The sequence below is a fragment of the Sarcophilus harrisii genome, chromosome 4 (assembly GCF_902635505.1).
Source record: "Sarcophilus harrisii chromosome 4, mSarHar1.11, whole genome shotgun sequence".
NCBI lineage: Eukaryota > Metazoa > Chordata > Mammalia > Dasyuromorphia > Dasyuridae > Sarcophilus > Sarcophilus harrisii.
The window spans coordinates 193,510,529-193,532,183 of NC_045429.1; the positions used below are offsets into that span (position 1 = coordinate 193,510,529).

Genomic DNA, 21,655 nt, shown 5'->3' on the forward strand with positions numbered 1-21,655 from the left:
TGTTACATGTTTAACCTATATTGGATTGCTTGTTGTCTTGAGGAGGAAGGAAAGGGAAGGAAAGGAAAGAATTTGGAACACAAAGTTTTGCAGAGGTGGATATTGAAAACTATCTTTGTATAGATTTGGCAAAATAAAATACTATTTAATTTTTTAAATAAGGTGCTAGTGATGTAAATTGGGTCCCCTTTAATCTTTGAGAGGGAGTCCTGATGTAAACTGTGCCCATCGTTTCATAAGAACAGTGGTTTAGATACACAGTAGCACACTAGAGAACAGCCATGTGCAAATTGAAGGTCTTTTATTCACGTGTTCACATCCTGTCCCTAGCTGACCTCCTGCTGACTCCCAAATGAACACTGGGTCAAAGAGGACCTGCTTCCTCCTCCCACTGCGGGAGAATTGTATAAATATGTTGATACATATTGGATTTCACATATATTTTAACATGTTTAACATATATTGAATTGCTTGCCATCTAGGGGAGGGGGTGGGGAGAAGAAGGAGGAGAAAATCTGAAACATAAGACTATGCAAGGGTCAATGTTGTCAAATTATCCACGCATATGTTTTAAAAACAAAAAGTATATATATATATATATATATATATACACACACATACACACACATATATATGTGCATATAAGTATATGTACATATGTATGTATGTATGTATGTATAAAAAGAACTACATCCGAATGTAAGCCCAAGGTGCACAAGTAAAATAGGGCCTCCAGCAAAGCCAAGGCCAAAAGAATACAATTAGCCTGAAGCTGTCAGAGATACCTGTTGCTTGAGGGCTTTGGGTCTGGAGGCAGCAGAACAGCAGGCTTCCCTAAAGAAAGCCCAAAGGGTAGTCTGAAATCCACAAATAGAAATCTTGAAAGTGACCAGAATAATAGTAACCAATTCAGGTGTGACAGCATTCCCTAGCAATGATCCTGAAGATCCAATCTGCAAAAGCTCAAAGATGGGGAGTAGGGAGATAGAAGTGGAGATCAGCACAGGAAGAAGAGATGATACATACTGAGACTGTGCAAAGCTGACAACACTGTCTTAATGGATCAACAGAAGATGAAGCTTAAGTTCTGACACAAACCCCCAGTTCTGAGTCTAAGGCTAGAAAGATAAGCAAATTTAATAAGATATACACCACTATAGAGTTATAATAGATCAGGAAGAGTTCTTAAACCTTTATGGTGGCCTTGATCTCTCTCAGAATAATGTTTTACAATGCATAAAATAAAATATATGAATACAAAGGAAACCAAAATACAGTTATCAAAATATTAAGAAATCAAGTTCATGGACCCTTAGTTAAATAGAACTTTATAATAGAGCTCTCTCTCTATAGCACTACAATAGAGCAAGAGATATCCAAAAATCTAATCTACAGAGTAACTCTCTAATAACTCCAAGCAGAGACTCAAATAAAAAAAAAAAAGATTTTTCACAGACATGTATATCTAGAGAAAAAAAAAAAAGGAAGCAAGTGATAAAAAAGAAATAAAATCTGCGAAAGAAAACATAACTAATTTAGAACTGAAAATGTTAAACCTTACCTAAGACAAGACCCTTTGAAAATTAGAACAAACAGATATCATTAACTCCTAAAATAGTAAGAAATGAAAATGTTAAACCTTACCTAAGACAAGACCCTTTGAAAATTAGAACAAACAGATATCATTAACTCCTAAAATAGCAAGAAATGTTAGAACAAAATGAAAAGATTGGGAAAATATAAGGTATCTGATATCAAAAACAACTGACCTGGAAAATAGTTCAAGGAGAAATAATTTAAGAAAGATTAGAATTGGGAGTCAAGTTGGCAGAGTATAAAGCAGTACAATCAAGCTCCTTTCCACAAAACTCCTTTAAACAGATCTAGAAAATATACCAGGCTAAATCCTTATGGAGATATACAGAATAAGGCCCAGTGAGTCACTTATTCAGCCCAATTCAGCATAGCAAAGACAGAGATCTCTAGGCACTGGGAACTGGTTAGGTCAGTAATATGCCCCTCATAGAGCACTCTAGTACCCAGAGAGATTGTGCACTGGGGTAAGAAGACATCACCAGACTAGTATCAAGGCACCATGATGGGGATAGGTGCTAACTATCAGCTTTGTCACTCATTAGCTAGTGATCTGGGCCACAAATAGAGGGAGGATTGAAAGGAGGACCTGTACCCAGTGGTTTAAGTTAAGAAGCACAGTAGGTCCTGGGCTGTGTACTGAGAGAGGAGTAAGTTCAGAAGTAGGTAACAGTTATGTGCCTTCTCACTTCCAACATCTAGCCCAGTCTGCAGAAGAGTAACCAGAGCAGGAAATTCAAGACTAAAGGAAAGCCTTATAATTCTGTCACTTTGAATGAATAGAGTTTGCCAGCTGATGTTACAGGTTGAGTCCAGCAATATCTACTGTTGCACAAACCAAAACTCAAGTTGGAAACTTGCAAAGAAATAGCTTGCCCTGTATCAGACACTTTGAGAGCACAGAAAGTTTGCATGTCCCAGTCTAGCCCTGAGATCCTGGAAGAAAATACAACTCAATACCTCAAGAAGGCAGCAACAGCCCTAAAATTAAATCCAAAATCAGTATGTAGGCTAGAAGATTGAAAATCAAAAAGAATCCAACCATAAAGAGATATTAACGTGGCAGGGAAATTCAAGATCCATCTAGGAGATTAAGAATGACTCCAAAACACCTCCAAGCAAAGCTTCAGAGATACATACAGCTTGCATATAAACTCAACTTGAATTTGTGGAAGAGAAAAAACAAGTGATTTTAAAAGATTAATATTTTTTGGCTTTTTGTTATTAAAGTTTTTATTTTCAAAACATATGCATAGATAATATTCAACATTCATCCTTGAAAAACCTTGTGTTCTAAACTGTTTCTCCCTCCCTTCCCCTTCCCCTCTCCCACAGACAGCAAGTAATCCAATATATGTTAAACATGGGTAATTCTTCTATACATATTTCCACAATTATCATGCTGCACAAGAAAAATCAAATCAAGAAGGAAAAAAAATGAAAAAGAAAACAAAATACAAGTGAACAACAAAAGTTAATATTTTAAAAAAAATAAATGGAATGAGAATTATAGAAGGAAGAATTGGAAATGGAATTTACAACTTGGCACAAGAAATACAGAACTTTGCTATGCAATAAAGTTCTCTTGCTCACATTCTGTTTCCAAAGAATTCAACATCAATAGATATACCTAGTCACTGATAATAGTTAAATTTGCTAACTTCGGTGAACATCTTCAAATTTCATCACAATATACACTTATTTATCCACCAAAATCAATGGGGAAATAGCTGTAAAAGTGAGATGATTTTTGTGCATTTTTCTAGTCTCCTCTCAATAATATGAAATAAATTTGGCACTAGGCCAGCTTATTGGATATGAAATTCCAAGCTTACAAAACTGAATGAAAACATCATTAGTAATTATATTCACATTTTAAAAGAATCCTTCATTTTTTGAAAAACCAAGCACTAAAGACTCCTTTCAAATAGTGAGTTCCTCTAATGGATTTTTAATTTATTAGATTTGTTAAAAATATCAACTTACAACTTTTCTGAAATACATCTATTGAATGAAGCAAGATTCACATATAATTGGCTATAATAAAACGTCATTAATTCACTAGGCATGAATTTATGATAATTCCAATAGGTTATTCATTTTCATACCAAGTGTAGAAAAAAAAAGTGAGACTAGAAATATCAGTTTGTAATGGAAATGGGATTTTTGGGAAAATACTTCTTTATTTAAGAAAAACAAGTTTTTATATACCTGATATACATCCAAAATGTAAGAACTGGATACTCATTGGGATGGTATTATTAAATTCCATATAAGCTCCAGTGACTCTCTATCAGCTCTGGAATTATATATAAAATACCCTATTTGGCTTTTCAATTTCTTCCTTTTCTGACCCCTTCTATCTTTCCAGATACTTTCTCCTGTCTATTCCTAGAACATGACATTCCATCTTCCCTGGGCATTTTCACGGGCTGTTTCCCATGCCTGGATCTCTCTCCTCTCTCATCTCTGCCTCCTGGCTTCAAATCTCAATTTATACCTCACATTCTGCAAGAAATGTTTAACAAGAATTCTCTTTAATCTTAGTGCTTTCCCTTTATGATTATCTCTATTTATCCTGTAAATATCTTGTTTGTACATAATTGTTTACAATATTAGTTGTGACTCCAATTAGACTGTAAGCCCCTGAGAGCAGGGACTTTTATTTTGTCTTTTTTTTTTAATCCCTATTGCTTGGCACAATGCCTGACATATAGTTAGTACTTAATCAGTGCTTACTGATTTAGTATTGGATTTATTAATCAGAAATCATTCTAATGTATTCAATAAAGCAGTGGTTGTAGCCTAATTATTCTCTTCCTTACCCCTATTAGTCTAAATTCATAAGGTTTTACTGTATATGTTTATTTTAGGACATACACAGTAAGTGAATTTGAAAATTTTATTAATGTAAATTATAGGATTTAGAGTAAACTATAAGTAAAGTCAGAGATCATTTGGTCTCATCTCCACACTCTGTAGGACACGGTGTTGATGATGAGATCTCAATGCGACCAGAGTTCCCGCCCATGAGGCGGTCCCTGTTTGCTCACAGCAAATTGCATCTGGGAATCTCAAGGCTTCAAAGGCTGTTTACTTACTTCCTGACTGCAGAGTGCCTGACTCCCTATCTTTCTGTGACCTTTACAATCATGGAACTTATGTGCAAAGATTTGTGTAGATTCTACTGGGGGTTACTTGATAGAGCTATGTATAACAAAAATAACATCTCCACACTGTGCGTGTGACCGCAGTGGGAGGAGGAAGCAGGTCCTCTTTGACGCGGTGCTCATTTGGGAGTCAGCAGGAGGTCAGCTAGGGACAGGATGTGAACACGTGAATAAAAGACCTTGAATTTGCACATGGCTGTTCTCTAGTGCACTACTGTGTACCTAAACCACTGTTCTTATGAAACGATGGCCAGAGATCTCTGAAGACCTCAGACAGACGTAAGCTTGGTAAAATTGGTGTAAGCACAGCAAAAGACAGTGACCGGAGGGTTCTCTGAGGGCCTGGGAATTAGGAGAGACTGGCAATAGTGAATGCAGAGTGGTACAAGGGTGTAGTAAATGCAGTGAATGCCTAGAGTTAAGCATTTACACATGATGACAAATTATCAGTCACCAATTTGTTGGGATCATGGATTCAGTGCTAGAAAAGCCCTTAAGCTTCACTCAACATTATTATTTTAAAGAAAAGTAAACTAAGATCCAAAAAGGATAAGAAATGCTTAAGTTCACACAGTTACCGAACGAAAGGAGACAGATTCAAATCCTGGTCCCCTAGTGTTCAACTCTCTTTTGATTTATAAAAGAAAAAAAAAACCTCTTAACAAATCATACTGTAGTGACAGACTTCTTTATATGCTGATAAATAGCCCATGGCCAAGCTTTCAAACTGTGAGCTTTTGAAACAGTTTCTTTTGATTTTCCCTCATTACCTGCCAGATTTTGTTTAAACATTTTCTTTATATACAAAATTACATAAAATATTGCTAGAGAGAAATACTGAACAACCAAAAATATACCCCAAAATGGACAATAAAAGAAACAAGATTAATAAAGTCCTATGCCATGAAAATATAAACACCATTTGGAAAGCAGTACAAATAATAACAGCTCACATTCAATTTCTCAAGTATCCCTTTGAATTTTAAGTATCTCTTTTTTTCAAAATTGATAATTCAGGAGTTCTGACCCCCATTTTGGCAAACAAATGCTGTGTGATCATTCTTTAAATTAAGATGCTCTATAAATTGTTGCATCTTCTTTTTTATCCTTTCTTCTTCTAAAGCATTATTTTATGCTAACAGAAACCAGAGAATAGCTTATTATCAGTCCAAAGAACAAAGATAAGTATCATAGAAGGCAACAGAAAAAATACATGGTGGGCATAAGCAAATTGCAACACATAGCTAAGAACTTATAAAAGGAGAACATGATTAAAGGATGTCATCAAGGAACTGTTTGACAGAAAGAGAAAATGGGTTACTCATATGGTGAGATTGAGGAGTGACAGATATAGATGGCTACAATGTTCCACTGAAACCTGCAAGGTATTAGGAAGAAGGAATAAAGGTCTCCTAGACATTGACAGTGAACTTTTGGGAAGGCACAGATGAGAGCCACACATAATGGACAGACCTGGATGCATTATATTCTCCATCATTTGAATCAATGAGATCACAGACCCATTTGATTATCTGAGAAAAATTATTCTTTTTTCTACTTGTTTTTTTTTTTGGAGGGTGAAGAAATTAGGGTTAACTGATTGGGGTCACCAGCTAGTAAGTATTAAGTATTTGAAGCCAAATCTGAACTCAGGTCCTTCTGACTTCAAGGCTGGTCCTCTATTCCCTGCACCATTTTTATTCTTCTAAACAAATTGCAGAGATATAAGTGTAAAATATTAAATGTATATTAATTAAGGAGTAATAATAATAGTAGTAATGATTAGCATTTACTAATCTCTTAAGGTTATATATATACAAATATATACATATGCCATTTAGTTATGAAACAAAGGGTTACCTAAATGTTATAGAATGTCAGCTGGTAGTTCAACTTATAACTGAACGATAAGCACCTTGACAATATACTCAAGAAATCATCATCTTCAGTGCAATGAGCAAACCTGATTCAGAGCATTGATGATGAAGTATGCTACCTACCTCTGGACAGGAAAGACATAAAGTCAAGATGTAGAATAAGACTAAGATCTTTGGATATGGCCAATGTGGGGATTTTTATTTTTTTTGCTTGACTGTACATTATTTGTTACAAGGACTTTTTTTTTCTTTCAATGAAGTACAACAGAGTAGAAGAGGATAATGAAAGGGCTGCTGAAATAAAAAGGAAAAGATTATCAAGAGAACAGAAGGATGGCCAGGAGGAAATAGACAAGTAGGACAACTTTGAAAGCTGAATGAATGACTTACACACTTAAAATGAAAAAGAAAGGTATGTAACAGATTTACAATTCATAAAATCCTCTTTTTTCTTAGTCTGTATATTTAAGTGTTCATTTGTTAAGTTAAGTTCAGAATAAAAAGAATAATTTTTTTTAATGGTCATCTAACCTTCTCTTGAAGGTCACTTCAGGGTGGGGTTAGGAATACAGGGGTCCTTAGAGGCCATCTAATCCAATTCTTTCATTTAGCAAAAGAAGAATTTTGGAAATAGATAAGGGAAAGTAGCCTAAGGTCATGCTGAGTCCAAAGGCATCATATTCAAAAAGATTGGGGGAATAACTGATGGAATCCAACTATCTCATTTTATAAGTGAAGAAAAAGAGAGTCAAGTGGCTAAAGGGGGTTGCCCAACTATTAGGGAGCATAGCCATACCAAGAACATCCAAAGTCTCCCAGCTTTCAGTGCATTGCTCTTTTCCACTGAACCATAAGGAGACGAGAATGTAATTTCTCTTTTTACTAGTTTGTTTAGAGTCAGCTCTTCACATCTACAACTGAGAAGGAAAAAATAAAAAATGGCTGCATGAAGAAATAGCTCCAGATTGCCCCCTAGTGTTGTCCAGATTTGCTTTACTCTCACTGCCAGAGAAAGGGGAAATGTGCCAAGAGCCTTGATTCTGTTTCAGTCTCCAAGCCAACAGCTGGAGTTTCAACCCCAAGGCTACCTTTCAACTGGTGAAGTCACTCTCCCAGTGACTACAAGGATGGGGCCAGACCAAACGTGGATGCCAAGGGAAAAAAGACTTGATGGATAAGTTTCACTTTCCTTAGCCTCCAAGTCCCCGGAAACAATCAACATCTTCACAAGCACCTAGGCTGCTGGCAGAGCCAAAGAAAAAAATCTTATGTAAATGAGCTACAGGGAAAGGATGAGGCCAGAGCAGGGATGGCAAGTAGGGAAAAGCTGCCATTTTAGTTATAGCATTAGGCTCTTGTTTTAAATGTACTAAATAGACTTTGGGTTTTGTTTTTTAAATTAAGTATTTAGTTCCTAGATGGAGCTATAATGATGTCATTAATTAACATATCAACTTTCTCATAGAGTTCACTGGAATTTAAAGAGATTCTCTAATTAATCCCCCTTCCCCCAACACTTCTCTGAAGAGAGATGAATTGGATCGAGGAAACAAAAGGATAGTGGACTGATGATCAGCTTCAAGATGAGGGGTGGGGGTAGGCAGCAGAGAGACAGGAAATATAAGCAGCCTAGTTTCATTCAATTATCAATCTCACTGAAATATGCTGTACAGTGACATGCCACTAAAAAGAATCAGGGATTGGAAGTATAATTCTGAGAAAAAGAACATGGTGATTACCATGTAAGAGAAACTGATACTTGTGATATTTATAGGTATGTGAATTAAAGTAGCTTAGATAAAGGATGAAAATGGAAAGCAAATCTATAGTTTTTGTAATATCCTCATCAGTATTAACATTTCTATAGTATTTTAAGATTTGCAACAAATTTTACATTTATTATCTTATTTGATCCTTGGAACACTGCCACAAGGCAAAGACCATTATTCTCCATTTTTAATAAGGAGAAATTGAAGGTCCCAATGTTGCCAGGGGTCACACAATTAGCACTTTTCTGGGGCAGGGTTACAGCTCTGGCCTTTCTCAATCCAGTTCTTTCCACTAACCCACCATCTCAAAGGAGTTCTTACCATCAAAATCTTTGGCACTTTCAAAACAGTCAACATTGGACATGAATTTTATCAGTCAAAATAACATTAAAAACAACACATTACCTTCTGCTTAACCACCTTTTCCATCCAACTTGCAGCCAAAATCTAAGTGTTGTCTTTTTTCATTTGAATGGAAAGTACTGGGCAGCTAGGTGGCTCAGTGGATAGAGAACCAGCCCTGAAGTCAGGAGGACCTGAGTTCAAATCAGGCCTCAGACACTTAACACTTCCTAGCTGTGTGACCCTGAGCTAGTCACTTAACCCCAATTGCCTCAGGGAAAAAAAATTGGAAAGTCCTCGAAAGCAAGGGTTGTCTCCCCAGCACTTAGCATAGTGCTCTATACATAGAAAATACTTAATCTGTGTTTTGTCATTGATTTGTGTATCCAATATGTGGTTTACAATAATTGTGAGATGTATTGCAAGTGTTTTTATCTCGGTTTTAAAGATGAGAAAACTGAGGCTCAGATATGACTTGCTCCTGGGGTTACATAACCGTGATAAGGAGGGAACAGGATTTTAAGCTAGTTCTCTTGACTTCAAGAATGATGCTTTTTCCACTATACCACACTACCTTTATTGCTTACTTATACATTTAATGTAGGCAATTTTGCTGATAGAAGCTATTTTTATGGGAATTTTGCTCACAGTGAAGTAACAACAGACAGTGTTCTGTCTTTGTGCCCCAAATGAAATCATAATGAAATCCATATAATGATATTTAAGAATATCACTTTATATTTACTACTGACATTGTGTGAACAGGTAACACTGATCAAGATTATAACCTTCCCTTCTTTTCCAAGAAACTTATCTTCTGCTCTCATTGACAAAATGCATGGAACAACTTTATCTTTTTATTTCTTTTCTAATTTTGTATGATAGTTGGATTACTGCTTAATTATTGCCAATATCTGGTATTGGCATACATCTTACCCAGGCCCAGAGAGAATAATTGTTTTAAAATAGAAATAATAACTCATTGATATAGTTATTTAAAGTTGATAAATTACATTTCTTCTATATATCCTATAAAGAACATAGCAAATGATGGGGAAACTGAGTCTCAGAGAAATCAAGTAATTTGCCTGGGCATCCAGCACTAAATGCTAATCTCCCAAACTAAATGCTAGCAACTTTACAAATGTTTAAAAAAATAAACAAATACCTAAGTTCTCATTTCCTTTGGACTTTTTGCAGAAGTGGAAACAGTTCTCTGCTAACCATCTCTATTTATGATAACAATAATGGGAGAAAATACATATTAGTTTTATCAGTGATTGAACAGGAAAGTCATGTACAAGAATCATGCTTTCTTGAGTAGCAAAAAATCACACAATAGCTCACTGCAGGGCTGGATATGTAAGAGATATTCCAAAGCCTAGACATACCCAAACTGATTGAGTTAACTACTTAATGTAATTGCTTTCTATCATCCAGATGAGAAGTAGTTACGATCAAAGATATTAGATTCGGGTGAAAATGTTTATATGTATACCCTAGCCTCAATGAACCTGGAACGGTGACAGTTTATGTTACCAGCATTTATTTATAAAACTTACAGTATTTTCAAACCACCAAAATGATTTCAAGGAGAGATTTTGATAATATGCTTCTGTAAATTAAAGGATCTGCTTATATCATTAGCTAAATCACTATATCTAAGATAGGAGGTGTTTTTTAAAGATACTAAGTAGAGGAAGAGGAAAGAAAAACTGTATAGATTTATGTTTGAATTAATTTGACGTTTATTCAACACTCCTTTTCTTTCCCTTTCCAGGGATAAAGTCATCATGATATAAATAGATATTTAATTGAATTTGGAAGCAGGATACCAGGTAAAAACCTGCTTTGTTGCTTATTTTCTGTTTGTGTAACCTTAAAAAACCTCCCTAGGGAAATGGATAGAGAGCACTGGCCCTGAAGTCAAGAGGACCTGAGTTCAAATCTGATATCAGACACTCTTACTAGCTATGTGTACTACTAAGGAGAGGGAAAGAAAAGAAAAACTATATAAACTATATAAACAAGAAGACAAGAATGTTAATAAAGTGCAAAAAAAGAGATCATTGTTAGCTGATCAGATGATAGTTGGATGGGAAAAGCTTAATAGTGAATAACCCTTCAACTGCCCAGAGCCAGTGAACCAAGGAAGCAAGAGACTATTTCAGAAATGTTTCTGTAACAGACAGATCAGGGAAACATTATTACTCAAGTATTTATTGGATTTGTAGACCAGTAAGACATAAAGAAACTAGAAAGAACCTTGACTCCTCAGTGACCAAGGGAGCTAAGAGAAGATTTTTAACTTAGTATCAGGCATCACTTTATCAGTAAGTTAGGTCAATATAATTTGAACACTGAGTGTGAAGATGTAATTAATTTCCCAGTATATGCTTTGTCCTTTTCAAGAGGTCCATATACTGTATGTAGTAAAATTATTTTTGACTTTAAATGGCTAATTGAATGTATGTTGCACAGAAAAATGCTTAAGAGAAGGGATATCAAAAAATAAGTTATTGGGGAAAAGACTTTCCTATTATCATCATCAGTCATTCTGCATGACAGTAAAATATATTTTTGTAATTTTGTTAGCTTTATTCTAAATTTAGCACCAAATAAAATGAACACTTCCACATACAAAGTAGAACAGAAAAAGGTTTATACATGAAATTATAAATCTATTACATAAACAAGAAAAGTGTAAATCTATTATATCTATAATATAAAATGTATAATCAATTCAACATATAATTTCCAAGGCTATTCTGCTTATCTGTTTCCTTCTAGCCTTAGGTTCTTTTCTGTTATTTTTTTTCCTTTTCCATACAATTTAGCTTTAATATTTTTTCAATCAACAAGTATTTATTTTTTTTTCTGCCCCTTCTCCACCATTTCACTGAAAAAAAAAATCACCATGTAACAAATATTCATAATCAAGCAAAACAAATTGCCACGTTAATATGTCCAAAGATGTGTACTTCATTCTGCACAATCACTTCTTTGTTAGGAGATGGTTATCATGCTTTATCATGAGTCCTCTGGAATTGTGACTGTTCACTCTATTGATCAGAGTATTCAAGTATTTAAAAATTGTTCATTTTTTACACTGTTGATGCTCTAGTATAAACTATTCTGGTTCTGCTCACTTCACTTTGTATAGGTTTACATAAGTCTTCCCAAGTTTCTTTAAAACCATCTTTTTTTTTTTCTTTTAACATTTATTATAGCACAATAGTATTCCATTTTATTTATATACCATAATTTGTTTAATCATTCACAAATTGAATATCCCTGCCCCCAAAGTTTCTGGTTCCTTGCCACAATAAAAAAGAGCTACTCTAAGTATTTTTGTACCTAAAGAACTTTTTCCTCTTTTTTTGATCTTGTGGGATCAATGGCATTTTTGAGTATGCAAGATTTAGTAAGTTTGGGAGCACAGTTCCCTCCAAAATGGTTGGGTCAAATTCAGAGTTCCACCAACAAGGCATCGTTATGTCTCTTTTTCTACAATTTCTCCAACATTTGTCATTTTCTTTTTTGTTAATTCTTGTCAACCTGACAGAAATGGGGTAGAGCTTCAGTCTTAATTTGTGTTCCTTTAATTATTAGCCCCTTGGAACATTTTTTTCATATAGCTATAGTTTATTTCCCCCCCCCCAAGAACTTTCTGTTTTTATCCTTTGACTATTTATCAGTTGAGGAATGGTTTATACCTATAAATATGAACCAGATCCTTATATATCTTAGAAATAAGACCTCTATAAGAAGACATTGCTATAAAGATTCTCCCTACCCCCACCCAGTTTTCTGTTTTTGTTTTTTTTTTTTTAATTTTAGCTGCATTGGATTGATTTGTATAAAAACTTCATAATTTTATGTAATCAAAACTGTCCATTTTATCTTCTGTAATTCTATGTATATCTCTTATTTGGTCAATATCACTTAGCTTATTTTGCCATGTGAAAGATAGTTTCTTATTTCTCTAATTTGTTTATGATATTCATTATAAGCTTCTTCATGTACAGTTGAAATATTGATCTATACACAATTTCTGCCAGATCACTACTCAGTTTTCCTAGAAATTTTTGTCAAATAAGTTTTTACCCAATTAAATGAGATCTGGGTTTCTAAAATATTTGGTTTCTATGCTCACTTCTTTAGTATGTTGTGAACCCAATTTGTTCTACTGATCAAGTTCAATTTTTTTTTAGTCAATAGTAAGTTATTTTTATGATTACTGCCTTATAGTGGTTTGAGATCTCCTATTGCAAGGTTTCCTTCATGCCCATTGTTTTTCTTCATTATTTTCCTTTAACCTTTTGTTCCAAAAGATTAATTTTAATAATTTCTTCAGTAATATTTCACCAATTATTTAACTATCTCCTTAAAAGAGTTTTATATTTACATTCATATAGTTTCTGTGTGCATCTTGGTAGGCACAGTATTTTATATCTTTTTAATATTATCTTAAATAGAATTTCTCTAACTTTTCTGGTTTTGGTGGTTAATATACAGAAATGCTGATGAGTTGTGCAGGGTGATTTATATCCTGCAATTTTGTTGAATTTGTTGCTTCAATAAATTTGTTGATGAACTCTCCCAGGGCTCTTTTACATAAACTACCAAAATATCTTCAAAAAATTATAATTTTGTTTCTTCTTTGCCTTTGCTTATTCTTTCCATTTCTTTTTCTTGTCATTACTATAGTTAACATATTTAGCACTATATCAAATAGTAGTAGTAGTAGTAGTAGTAGTAACAAGTAACAAGTAATAATCTTGTTTGCTTTACTGATTTTACTGGAAAAGACTTTAGTTTATTCCCATTACAATAATGTTAGTTCCTAGATTTAAATATATATTACTAATCTTATTGAGGAAGGACCATTTGTGCTTATATTTTTATCATTTTTAACAGAAATAAACTGTAATTTGTTAAAATCTTTTTTCTGCAATCATTGATATGTTTATTCTAAAATTTCTTGTCTGATGAATGATTATTAATATCTTTTTAATATCTTCCACTTATTAACTTCCATTTGGTTCATTTCAAGTTATCTATTACTTGAGTAAGGTTGTGTATTTCTTATGCTAAACTGTTGGTTCTCCTTTAAATCTTTTTTTTATAGCTCTCATTTATTTTTCAAAATTTTCCTTTAATCTTATTTAATTTATAATATGATTGTAATTCTGTTCATCTCTTCCAAGAATTCTTGTTGATCCTGTGGCCAACCTGTGTTTTGCTCTGACGCTTTGTAGGTATTTTGGAGTTGTTCTCCTCTTGAGTGTTCCTAGGGCCATAATATCTCTTTATAATGGAAGTATTTTTGTTCCATTTTAAAGTGTATAAATTCATTTCTCCATCCTTATTTCCTGGATTGCAATTTTGTATTAGATTGGGTCTACAAGGCTCTATAGGGAATTTTGTGGACTCACAGATTGCCAATATGTATTATCTGGAATTCTGCTGCTATTTTAGCTCTGCTGGGCTTTTTAAGGATCACAAGTATAATTCTGACCAGTGAGCTGCAATTTTCCCATAAACCCTAAGCATTATGATCTAGAACATATTCTGAGTTTTGCCCCCCTGGACTTTCCAGGTTCCAAACTCCATAGTTTGGGTCTAAATAACAAACTGAGTAGAGCACCAGTAGAGTGATTCAAGTTCAGAACAACAGATCTATGGAGCCTTCCTGATTTGAGCCCCAGAACTAAATCTGAGATTCTGCTCTGGCGTCAGGAAGAAAGGAATATCAGTTGTAGCAGTGGCATCCATCCCTGGATCATAGGACGTGTTCAGAGCAGTGGCTCTTTGCGAGTGGTTTCCATATGCTTTTCAGAAGGGCTAGACCAACTTGAAGGTCTATCAACAGCACATTAATATGAGCCTGTCCACTCACCTCAATAACTGTTTTTGTTTTTTGTCATCTTCCTCAGTATTAAAGGAGAGAGGTGGGATCTCAGAGTTGTTTTCATTTGTCTCTTAGTGATTCAGAGTGATGGAAAAAGATTAACGTTACATTGGTGAAATATCATAGCATTTGCCCTGGATCACATAAATTTATACATATTTAATTGAATCTCATCACACTTACCTACATCTCCATAGATATAGAGGCCTTTTGGAGGTTTTCTCTTTGCAAAAACCTGCAAATTAAGAACAAAATTTTAAATCTCTAATCCTGTAATTAAAGTATATATGATTATATAATAATATAAGAATCTCTTTAACCATGATGAATACAAGATTAAGTATAGTATTATATTCAAAAAATTTAAAAAATTAGAAGGGCCAAGATGGCATAGTAGATAGAAAATTAGACACAGAAACAGTAAGATCTGAATTCAAATCTGATCTCTAACATTTACTAGCTGTGTAACTCTGAGAAAGTTCCTTAACCTCTGCCTGCCTCAGTATCCAAAACTATTAAGAGCCCTTATCTCCAAAGATTGTTGAGAGAATAAAATGAGCTAATACTTGTAAAGCACTCTGCAAACCTTAAAGCACCAAATAAATGCTAGGTGGTTTTTTTTGCATTTTGTGTTATTGCTATTATAAAAAGTTGGCAAATAAAACAGCCCAAAATGGATGTTGATGAAATTGTTCTGTTCTCTAATATTGTAATTTCCCTTCCTCCTTTTAGTGTTTAATACCAAAATTTCCAATTGACAACATTGCCACAAGCACATAGCAAACATTTTTTATAGGCCAGGCACTCTGGCTAAAATTACCTTTAATGCTGACATAAATAAAGCATTTATTGATCTTATTAACTACAAATTATGTTAATCATTGATACAATAAAGGTATCAATTTTTAATCTATATATGTGTAATTATAGGGCAAAAAGTTGAGTTTCTCTAAAGGAGAAATGTCAGCCAATTACTCTTTGTGAAGCTTGGAGATTACCATCCCTAACTGCCTAGAGTTATTTACTTTATGTATTAAGCTATTCCTTTTGTGGAGATGATCTATACAGTGGTTCTCAAAGTATGGTCTGGGAATCCTGGGGATCTCTGAAACTCTTTTAGAAGGTCTACAAATTCAAAAATAGTTTTTATTTCCAATATGGTAAATGTCTATAAATATAATCCCGATAAACAAAAATGCTTTGGAGAGATCCTCAATACTTTTTAATAGGATAAAGATACTGAAAACAAAAGTTTAAGAACCACTGATAGGATAAAATAAAAGTTTGTACAGAAGAACTTCTCTAGAGAAGTCTCTCTTTTTTTTTTTTAACCAAAACAAAAACAAATAACATTTCACTTTTCCAGAGATAATTCAGCTTGCTAGTCCAGCCATCCCAAGCATAGCCAGAACTAGAAAGCTGTTAATTTACAAAGAAGCCATCAAAGCAGATGTCAAAACTCAATATATAGTAGTGCTAATGCAGTTTACTCATGGGAGACATTTTCATCAAGTATTAATTCAGAATTCTCTGTCTTTCCTTTACCCATAATCCTAAAAAGCTTGGTGATATGATTTCTTTAGCAGCAGATTAAAAATAGTAAACAGTAAATTAGAAATTGAGAGTATACAAGTGGGGTAGAAACAATAGCAGAAGAAGTTTATCTGGCAGTAAAAAACTACAAAAAGCAGACCCATCAAAAAATATAGTAATACATGACCAATTAGTATAAAAACAAATAGTTCTGTATAATTCAATAACTTCTGACATCACTAAATTATAATTAAATGATATTTTTAATAACCTGAATCACAAAAAAGATCAAGTTACACATACTTTAAATTAAATAAGGGTGTGTTCTCTAGGTTAAAAATTATAAGGATCATCTTTTTCCTAATGATATCAGAATAAAAAAAAACCCTTAGATTTATACAGCATTTTGAGGCTTGTTTTAGGTAATTTCATAATTTACTTTATTTGATTCTCACAATAGCCTTGCCTAAGCATCATAAGTATTAGTATTCCAGTCTTATAGATGAGGAAACTGAAGCTCAGAAAATATTAAATGATTTGCCCTTTGTCATACAGTTATTACATGTCAGACTTAGGGTTCAAATCTAAGTATTTCCTGGCTCCCAGTTGAGCCCTTTTCCCATTATAACATAATGCTAAATAGTATGCTACTGGTAAAAAGTGAACTCCTAAATCTTGAATTAATTCAATTCAACAAGATTTATTAGGCACATGAACCAGACACAAATGATTATTTGAATTGTTTTCCATACAAAGAAAATATTTTTTAAAACTGTTTTTAATATTTTTAAAATTAAGTGACTTTCTCCTTCTATATGTAACCTCCACCCCTCCCCCCTTAGCATTATGGCATTAAGCCCAAGCCATAAACATGAACTGAGCAGAGGGATTCAATAAGTATGAAACATATAAATGAAGGAAAAGCATTAAGGTGAGATATTGAACAAATTTTATTTCAGCCTTCAGCTCCAGCATGATAGATTGTGGATGCAGTGGATCAGGCAATGGAAGTCTTAGGTTCAAATCAGGTCTCAGGAACTTACTAGCCATGTCATACTAGTCAAGTCACTTAATCTCTCTGTGCCTCAGTTTCTTGATAGATGCCTCAATGGATGCTAAGATATCTTCCAACACATGGCCCTCTTCAACAATGAGATGAACCAGATCAGTTCCAATAGAGCAGTAATGAATTGAATCAGCTACAACCAGCGAAAGAACTCTGGGAGATGACTATGAACCACTTTGTAGAATTCCCAATCTCTATATTTTTGTCCGCCTGCATTTTTGATTTCCTTCACAGGCTAATTGTACACTATTTCAAAGTCCGATTCTTTTTGTACAACAAAATAACTGTATGAACTTATATACATATATTGTATTTAACTTATACTTTAACATATTTAACATGTATTGGATATCCTGCCATCTGGGGAGGGGGTGGGGAGAAAGCGGGGAAAAATTGGAACAAAACGTTTTGCAATTGTCAATGTTGAAAAATTACCCATGCATATAACTTGTAAATAAAAAGCTATAATAAAAAAAAAAAAAGATATCTTCCAATTCTAAATCTATGATCTAATGATCCAGTACAACTGATACAGTTACTATTTGGAAAACAAGGAATATTTGAAAACTTTTCCAGAGTAGGCCCTTCAATCAAACTCTGTCCAAAATTAACTCTGGATAATGTACTGAAGGAATGACAACCTCAGTCAGCCTTAGTCCTGAAAAGCCTCTCTTTGGTGCCTTAGATCAAAAGTAACTTGAATAATGAGTCTGGAGGAGAAGAAGAGAATGGAATACTATTTATCATGAATTTCACAAGATTTAGCATTCTTGCTGAGCAATCTTGAAACACTGTTCATTTAGAGATCTAGCTCTTTGTTTTTTTGTTTTACAAATCCATGGACTTCTTCCAACTTACTTTACAAACTTCATTTTCTCTCTGTTCCTCTTTGCTCTCTTCAAAATTTTGCACCTACTCCTCATTTCCCCTCTACCTCCCTACCATTTGCACTCAGATGTGACTACTTTGTTTGTTGCTTGTTTCTGCCAGTTGGAAAGCCTTCCTTTATTTCTTTGCACCACTGACTCGCTATACAATTTCAAATCTCAAAAGAAAACATCTTTATTTTCTTGCTAAAACCTGTAATTTTTTTCATGTTATAGTTTTATTATAATTTCTTCAGTACACTGTATAATTTATTTATTTCCAAAGTTCCCAGGAAAACAAAATTGTGTTCTTAAGTGATTTAAAAACACCTTCAAATAGAAAAATGTCTTTATCAAATCTAATATCATTTAACTACCTAATATTGTTCATCAGAAATCCTTCAAAATATGGGGCAGCTAGGTGGTGCAGTGGACAGAGCACTAGCCCTGAAGTCAGGAGGAACTGAGATCAAATCTCATCTCTGAGACTTAGCACTTCATAGCTGTGTAATCCTGGGCAAGTCACCTAACCCCAATTGCCTCAGCAAAAAAAAAAAAAAAAAAAAAAAAAAAGAAAGAAATCCTTCAAAATAATATTCCCTACAAAACATTTTTAGTTGGCCAATCTCAAAGTAATTAATTCATGAACCTTCACAATATTTTTTTAAAAAAGGATTTATAGAATGTACCTAATATAATATTTGATAAAGCATTAAGTGCCAGGCAATACAAATTAGCCCTAATTTACAAAGAGTACAATGACACAATCAGGAACAGAGCTTAGGAGTTCCATTTCCTGATTTGATTACTATTTTTTTTCTTGAATGTCCTAACAGACAGTATTATAGTTGTATGCCATTTATTATTTTGAAGCATAACATAAAAATTCCTTAAACTAAACATACAGATTCTAAATAAAATGATAATTTATATCTAAAAGGTTTTGCCCTATGTACTACATAGGGGGGAAGAAGGGGAAAAATTGGAACAAAAGGTTTGGCAATTGTCAATGCTGTAAAATTACCCATACATATAACTAAATAAAAAGCTATTTTAAAAAAAGTATTGGTTTTAAATCAAGAGGTAATATCACAGGAAATAGAACACTAGAAGAATTTTAGCTAAAAACAAGAATAAAGCAATGGCTATTCATTATTAGCGGTAAATCTGTCATAACTATAATGGGAAGAACTACTATTAGTAACTAAGGGAATAACTTGGCAGTGAAATGATTAAAATATCTCAACAGATATTATGGCTATATTTTTTGAAAATCCAAGAGCCTTGAACAACAACAAAAAAGGTAAAACACTTACTTTTTTATCTCTATATAGTCCTCATGAGAACAATCTATCTTTATATTAAAAGACATAAATGATGAAAATGTGAGAGAGACATAAGTTGGTTTTCACAGTTGACGTTTCTATAGCAAACCAGAACTTCATAGTCATAAATGGACTGAAAGTTGCAAATAATACAAAATCCAATTATGTCAATTGTGTGTTTATTTTAAAAGGCATTTGGCTCAGTGAACTGTATTCTTCAAGGTTCTAGCAAGGGCTTCTCATGTATATTATTAATATCATGCAAGGCTGTGATAAATACAGTCATGGGGATAACTTTGTTAATCTTATGCATCCCTTCCCCATCCTGATTCCTCAAATTTCACAATTTCCCTAACTGATTCTGCCATAACTATACATGAAGATAATCATACCCCTGATCTTGCTACAATCTATAAATATTCCACTTCCATGTTAATACTTTATTTGCTTTATTTAATCCTAATATTTTATCATTCCATCAGTCCCTAGACCTTATGAACCCTACCCTGTTCTTTATCATAGCAGTCTTTCTATCTATCAATTCTTTTGCAAACTTGCAACCTTGCCATGTCTAAACTCTCTTTCCTTCCTTATCTAAACATTTTGGTAAGTAACGTTCATCCAACTCCACACAAGTTTGTATTCATCCAACTCCACACCAGTTTGTATTCTCGAATCCCTTGCCCTTTCATCCTATTGTCAATCATGTCTTGTCAAATCTTATCCTTGAATTATTCCTACCACTCTATCTCTTTCATTTCTATTCACATACTACTGAAGCAAGTTGTATAAAATCATAAACCAGGGTAATTTGATCCATACAATTTTTTTTTTTTTTTTTTTTTTTTACAAAATCTCAATGAGGTCCTCACTGAAACAAAGCAATCCTTTTACACTTCCTAAATCCATTTCCTATTTCACTCATCACAGTAGCTATTCTAAACCCTTTCATCCTTTCTCAAGCCTCCTATGCCTCCCTTCCCCATCTTCTTAAATGAGTATTTCCCCTCATATTTCTCCCCTATTCTTCTTCTTCTTATCACTTGATTGTCTTCTCCCACTAATCTCCTTTGCCACCATTTCCCATGAAGAGATGATCCTTTTTTGGCTAAAGCAAACCTTTTAACACACACAAGTGATTCTATCCTCTTCTGACTCCTCTACAAGATTTCCCTTTTTTAATATTCCCTATTTCTCTAATCTTCGATTATACCTATCTACTGGCATCTTCCCACCTGTTTATAAACATGCCCATGTTTTCCGAGTCCTTAAAAAAGTTTCACTTGATTCAATTCAATTCAATTCTCTGTTATCTATTTTACTATATATTGCTTCTCCTCCCTTTCTTAGCTAAACTCCTTGAAAAAGTAATCTACAATCAGTGCATCCACTTCCACTTCCTTTCCTTTCATTCTCCTTTCCTTCACTCCTCATTTTTATACCCTCTGCAATCTCTCTTCCAATCTTATCACTCAACTGAAATTGCCCCTCCACTGCAATCAGTGCCATTCTTCAGAGATTATCTTCTCTTTGTAATGTATATATCTTGCATGTACATAGTTATTTGCATGTCATCTCACTATTAAAATGTATATTCCTTGCATTAAACTTCCAGGATAAGGATTTGATATCTAACATAGATAGACAACTAATAGAAATATATAACATTAAGTGGTAAAAGAATAGGAATATACAGTTTTCAAAAGAAAAAGTGCAAACAATGAACAACTATATGAAAGAATGCTCCAAATCATCAACAGTAAGAAAATTATGAAGTAAGCCAACCCTAAGGTTTCACCTAACAGCCAGCAAACTGACAAAAAGACAAAAGAGGATCTGGCTTCAAATCCATTACTGTCCTAACTTTAGGCAAATCATTTAACTCCTCTAAGCCCTAGTTCCTCTGTAAAATAAGGAAGATGAACTTGATCAGGATTCTTAGCTTTTTTTGTATTATGGACTCATTTGGCAATCTGGTGAAGTCCATGAACCTCTTTTTCAGAATAATGTTTTAAATACATAAAATAAAATATATGGAATTACAAAGGAAAACAAATATACTGAAATAAAAATGTAACATATTCATGAATCCTAGATTATGAACTTTTGCCAACTCCAAATGTACAATCTCACAATTCTCTTTCTTCACCCCAATCTTCTTCATTCTTTCCATAAATACCTCCCCCCCTCCCCCCAACTC

At 33.8% G+C, this 21,655-nt stretch overlaps 1 protein-coding gene across 3 annotated transcripts in view; it reads right to left on the minus strand.

Annotated features, from left to right (window-relative positions):
• Positions 1 to 21,655, minus strand: part of AFG1L (AFG1 like ATPase) — a 179,672-nt gene that overhangs the window by 133,611 nt on the left and 24,406 nt on the right. For all 3 annotated transcript variants that reach the window (XM_031964456.1, XM_031964457.1, XM_031964455.1), the window contains exon 3: positions 14,849 to 14,900. In XM_031964456.1, coding sequence (XP_031820316.1) covers positions 14,849 to 14,900 — 52 coding nt within the window. The remainder of the gene's footprint in view (positions 1 to 14,848; positions 14,901 to 21,655) is intronic.